The sequence below is a fragment of the Rhincodon typus genome, chromosome 10, assembly GCF_021869965.1.
Source record: "Rhincodon typus isolate 14 chromosome 10, sRhiTyp1.1, whole genome shotgun sequence".
Lineage (NCBI taxonomy): Eukaryota > Metazoa > Chordata > Chondrichthyes > Orectolobiformes > Rhincodontidae > Rhincodon > Rhincodon typus.
Window position 1 is genome coordinate 24,624,574 of NC_063341.1, and position 5,750 is coordinate 24,630,323.

Consider the following 5,750-nt stretch of genomic DNA (forward strand, 5'->3'; position numbering starts at 1 on the left):
TTTTCATAGTCACTTGGAGGGCAGATTGTTGGGCTTGTCTAAGACTCTACAAGAATCTGCAAGAACTGGTCTCTGTAGCCGCCGTTGGCTGGACAGCTGATTTGTGATGCAGAGTAATGGTTCAGTTTCTGCACCAGTTGAGGTTACTGTGAAGGTTTCTCCTTCTCAAGCTTTCCCTTCGCCTGAAGCATGGTGATCCTCAGATTAAAACACAGGTATTATCTCTCTCTAACGGGAGAGCAGCCCTATGGTTTGGTAGTTCTATGGGAACTTTATCTTTTACCTTACACTTCAATCTGGAAATAAACATATTCCCATGGTTACATAAGAACAATAAGAGCTAGGAGCAGGAGTAGGCCGTCCGGCCCTTCGAGCCTGCTCCGCCATTCAATAAGATCATGGCTGATCTTTTCGTGGACTCAGATCCACTTACCCGCATTTTCACCGTATCCCTTACTTCCTTTATTGTTCAAAAAAATTTCCACCTTATCTTTAAAAACGTTTACTGAAGTAGCGTCAACTACTTCACTACTGGTATATTATTCTCCTACAACACTCTACTTACTCACACAACTCAATATATTTCATTTATTTTAAAACATTGCATTAGACTTAACCTGTATCTTAAAAGATAATTCAGATATTAGCAGATGAACATTTTATTATTTTACTGGCCACTATTACCCAATTCTGGTTAAAAGCTCCACTAAAATAATGGGCAAAACATGCAGATTGGAAAGAATCAGGAGGAAAAGTATGTATGAAAATAAAATCACACTGGTAGATGGTTGCAATACAGCATGAGTAGTGTAGCAAAGAAAAATTATTTTTCTCTCTCTACAGATGCTGCCAGACCTTCCGAATTTCTCCAATACTGTCTGTTTTCAACAAACTAGCAAGGCTATGATTCATCAGGCTGTAGCAAGTTTGCGAATAGCCTGAATGAATAATGGTTCTAGAATTCGTGGGGGTGGTGCATCTAACCACATGATAAAAATAACAGAATAATAATAATAATAATAATTCCCATAACTGAATCGTATTGCGGCATTTACTGCCTCAGTGGTTGTGTAGCCTGGTACAGGAAACTGTGCACTGGTCCTTTTTTAATCAAGCTGTGTTCAGCTTAGTCACAAACCAAAAACTTTCTCACATTCATAAGGAAGTTTCCATATCTTTATGCCAATTGCTTTTCCAGAACTTGCATTATTTTGCCAGCAAAAAAATAAGCTCCTTCCTTTGAAATTCAGTCAAGTAAAAAAGTACTGAAGCTTCTGAAACAGAGTTCTGGACTGTCAATGCACAAGGTCAGACATGATCACAATTTGGATTTCCATTACCCAGAGGAGTTTCCCTGGAATTATGGCCATCCAGAATTCTCCACGTTAACCAAAGGACAAACATTAAGATGGAGTCCTCATGATCATATGCTGCAAAATTCATCCTGTAAGGCTATTGGCGCTGACAACTTGGAAGCCCAAAGCACCTTTGGCATGCCCCATGCTGTATGTCCTGATGGCAAGGGCACTCATGTGGGTGTGCTATGTTTCCACTGGAAGCTTACAGGGTGGGTGGCACATTGTGGTACTAAACAGCTTTTAAGGTTGATTTGAGGAACATTGAGACAGCGGTCCTAATAACACCCATGCATAATCATTCCCTAGCTGGACATACATTCAGCTGAATGTCAGGAACTGTCCTCTTTTGTTTTTCATAGGGATAACCCTGCAACGTTCAGTGAGGTGCTTTCAATTTTCTTTTTCTAATGTACACATACTGCGAGCATTATGTTGAGTGGTGATGGAGGAATTTTGTAAACCTTTAGCAATTCCAAAGAAGTGGTGGTGAATTTTGTTGAGGTCTGTCAGAGAAAGCTTGATTCAGTAATGTGGTATATTTGCACTCTCTATTGAACTTGAAATTGGAGCACAGTTCACAGAACCTGGAAGCAATACTCTGGGAGGAAGTGGAGGCATCTCAGTATAAGGCCCAATCATTAGCAGGGCGAAGCAGGAGGAGCCACCAGTTGGATTTTCCAAAATTCCTAATGCTGTAGGATGACGTCATCTGCATGCTTTTTTGGGCTATCACCATAAACCAGTGACCTGCTGGGTCTAAAGGGATATCCGTGTATATCTGTCTTATGGTACACCTCCTCCACCTAAGCATATAATCCATCCACTAGATATGTTATGGCATGAAGCTACCCTTTGATGATCTAACATAATAGTTTCAATATTTTGACTGCTCAAGTAGACCCCTCCAGTACTTGCTGGAGTTTGTCTCCCAAGTTCTTGATGAATAATGGCTTGTTGTACATTAATTGCTATTTTGAAGATGTAGCCCTTGCCAGCAGAAATCTAGAAGCCTTTGGAAGAAGAGGAAGGATCCCGGTCACTTTTGTTTCTGTCAGGCTGCCTGCAAGTGGATCCTCCCGGCAGAACTTTCGTCTTCAACATACAGTATTAGGAGTCAACAATTTTCCAAATTTCACAAACCTTTCTCTGTAGTGGAAGTGCCTGCCTTCTGTATTTTCATGCTTGGGAGGTGAGTTCATGATGGTGATGAGCCCACACTATTGGAAATGAATGTTGGTGTGAAGGCAAGCAGGTATATAAAGGCTGCCTCAGGAGCTATTGCCAAGAGATGAGATAACAAGGCGTAGAGCTGGATGAACACAGCAGGCCAAGCAGCATCAGAGGAGCAGGAAAGCTGACGTTTCGGGTCTGTTGCCAAGAGATGAGCTTCTCTTTGCTAATAGGATATGGGAATTGCTGGTAACGCCAAATTTATTGTCCATCTCTAATTACCCTCAAAACCAAGTGCCTTCTAAGCCATTTCATAAGGCAGTTCAGAGTCACCCAGATTGCTGTAGGTCTGGAGCCACAAATAAGCCAGACCAGTTCAGGATAGCAGCTATCCTTTCCTAAAGGACATTAATGAAGCAGATGAATTTTATAACATTGGTTATATGGTCATTACTAGAATAGCTTTTAATTGCAGATTTTTATTGAATTCAAATTTCATCATCTGCCATGGTGCGATTCAAACCCGTGTCCCCAGAATATTAGTCTGGGGTTCTGGATTAGTTTGGAGTATTGTTAAAAACCAAAAGAGCTGTGGATGCTGTAAATCAGGAACAAAACAAAGTTGCTGGAAAAGCTCAACCGGTCTGGCAGCATCTGTGAAGGATAAAACAGAGTTAACGTTTCAGATCTTGTGACCCTTCCTCAGAACTGTTGGTGGCTGGGAAAACGTCAGTTTACATGCAAAAAAAAGGGAGCAGGATGGGGTCACCAGTTAGCGAAACATTAACTCTGTTTTTTCCTTCACAGATGCTGCCAGACCTGCTGAGCGTTTCCAGCAACTTTGTTTTTGTTATTGTTGGAATATTGTTAGCAGTTTTGTGCCCCATACCTAAGGAAGGATGTGCTGCAGTGTGTCCAGAGGAGGTCCACAAGAATGATCCTAGGAATAGAGGGCTTGTCATATGAAGACTCTGGGTCTGTACTTGATGGAGTTTAGAAGGATGCAGGGGGAATCTCATTGAAACTTACAGAATATTGAGAGGCCTGGACGTCATGGTTGTGGGGAAAATGTTTCCACTGGTAGGAGAGACTAAGACACGAGGGCACAGCCTCAGAGTGAAGGGATGACCCTTTAGAACTGAGATGAGGAGGAATTTCTTCAGCCAAACAGTGGTGAATCTGTGGAACTCATTGCCCAAGGATGCTGCGGAGGCTAAGTCATTGAGTGTATCTAAGATAGAGGTAGATAGGTTCATGTTTATTAAGGGGAGCAAGGGTTACAAGGAGAAGGCAGGAGAATGGGGGTACAGAAACATATCAGCTATGATCGACTGATGGAGAAGACTTGATGGGCAGAATGGCCTCATTCTGCTCCCATGTCTTATGATCTAATAAAGAATAGCACTTCGTAGCCTTCTGATTGCATGCTACAACTGCACTTATTGTGACTTGTATTAGAACACCTAAATTCCTCTGCACCTCAGATTTCCACAGTTCTTCTCTGTTTATGTAATACCCAGCTTTTTCATTCTTCCTGCCAAACTGAACAATTTTACAGTTTCCTGTGTTATAGTTCAACCACCTGATTTTTGCCCACTGAATCTATTTATATCTTTCTGCAAACTCCAAATGTCTTCTTCAGAATATTCTTTCCTATTTGTCCATTTGTCTTCCACATGTTTAGCTATGATGCCTTTGCTCCCATCATCTGTGTCATTGATGTAAAAGGTTGAGGTCCCAGCACACACCCCATATGACTCCACTCATCATATGCTGCCAATCAAAGACACATTAATGAATACTCTGGTTTCTTGCTAGTCAAACAATCTTCTATCCGTAATACATTATGTCCTAAACCATGAGCTTTAATTTTCTTCAGAACTTCTGTGCACCTTATCAAATACCTTCTGGAAATACAACTACAGTACATTTACTCTCTCGCCTTTATTCACATGGTACTCCTTCAAAGAAGTCTAATAAATTGGCTAAACATGATTTTCCATTCATTCTATGAACAGCTATAACCTTTTTAATGATCAATTCTAACATTTTCCCTGCAACAGACTTTCAAGCTAACTGGCCCATAGTTGCCTGTTTTCTGCCTCTCTACCTTCTTGAATAGAAGTGTTTTAATAGTTATGTGGGGTTCATTAGCCTTATGTCTGCAGGCTGCACGACACAATTCAGTTTGCTGCAATGTCTGCTTTGTAACTTATGTTTTTACTGTTATGAGTAAACTAACTCACCATGTTAATCAATTCCTGATAATTGATTGATCATTAGACTATTATCATTAGCACGACATTGTAAACAACAATGGAACACACTGTGCTGTTGAGGTTTACCAGGCTTGAACAATCAGCAAGCAAATTAATCTACAGATAGAACACATGGTCAACAGTCATAAATTATGCTGAAGTGTGTGAGACAACACTGGGCGCCTTTGTTCGATACAATGAAAGAATTGAAAAACACAACTTACTGGTGAGCAAATGTTGAGAGGTCAGTTTTAGCTCACTTGAGAAAAAGCAAGTGATCTGGTATGTGCCAGATTGATAGCAAGCAAGGGAAGGTCAAAAGCATACTGGAAGAATGGCCACAAAATTCCATTGTTTAATTTGGGAAAAGGCAGATCTCCCAATAGTAAATAAAATGTTTAAACAGCATTCAAAGCTATGGTTTCTAATTTTGAGTTATTTGTTGGTCAGGATCTCTTTTAAGCTTACATAGACCATGTTACATCTGCTATACCAGGATGAATCTGTATCACCAATGACATTGCAGTGGTAGGAATAATAAAACAAGAAAATTACCATAGTCTGTACTTATTGATAGAAGCAGCATGCAATGGTGTTCTAAAGATGGAAATGTCACAGGTCAGCTTATCTAGTTCTGTAAATTCCACTGCAGGTATATGTCCTGATCCAAGTAATTTAAAAGACATCAAAGCCATGCCACCTCCTCAAGAGAAGGACGATCTTCATAGATGTCTAGATCTCTTTAATTTCTTATTGTAATTTATTCACTAATTTGCTTAAAATTCATCATACTGAGGAAATTGTCAAGACTGTACCTTTCCTATGATAAAAGGACCACCAGTGCCTCTTTAAAGCACTGAAATCGTGACTATCTGAAACATCAAACTTGCAATGTTACAACCCTAGGGTGACAATTACCATGGAGATAAATGCCTCACAGAAACTTGTGACAGCATGCATATCA

At 40.3% G+C, this 5,750-nt stretch overlaps 1 protein-coding gene across 1 annotated transcript in view; it reads left to right on the plus strand.

Annotated features, from left to right (window-relative positions):
* The first annotated feature begins 725 nt into the window (after positions 1-725).
* LOC125484224 (transcriptional protein SWT1-like) overlaps positions 726-5,750 on the plus strand; it is a 28,692-nt gene continuing 23,667 nt past the window's right edge. Inside the window, exon 1 of the mRNA XM_048602071.1 lies at positions 726-754. Coding sequence (XP_048458028.1) covers positions 726-754 — 29 coding nt within the window. The remainder of the gene's footprint in view (positions 755-5,750) is intronic.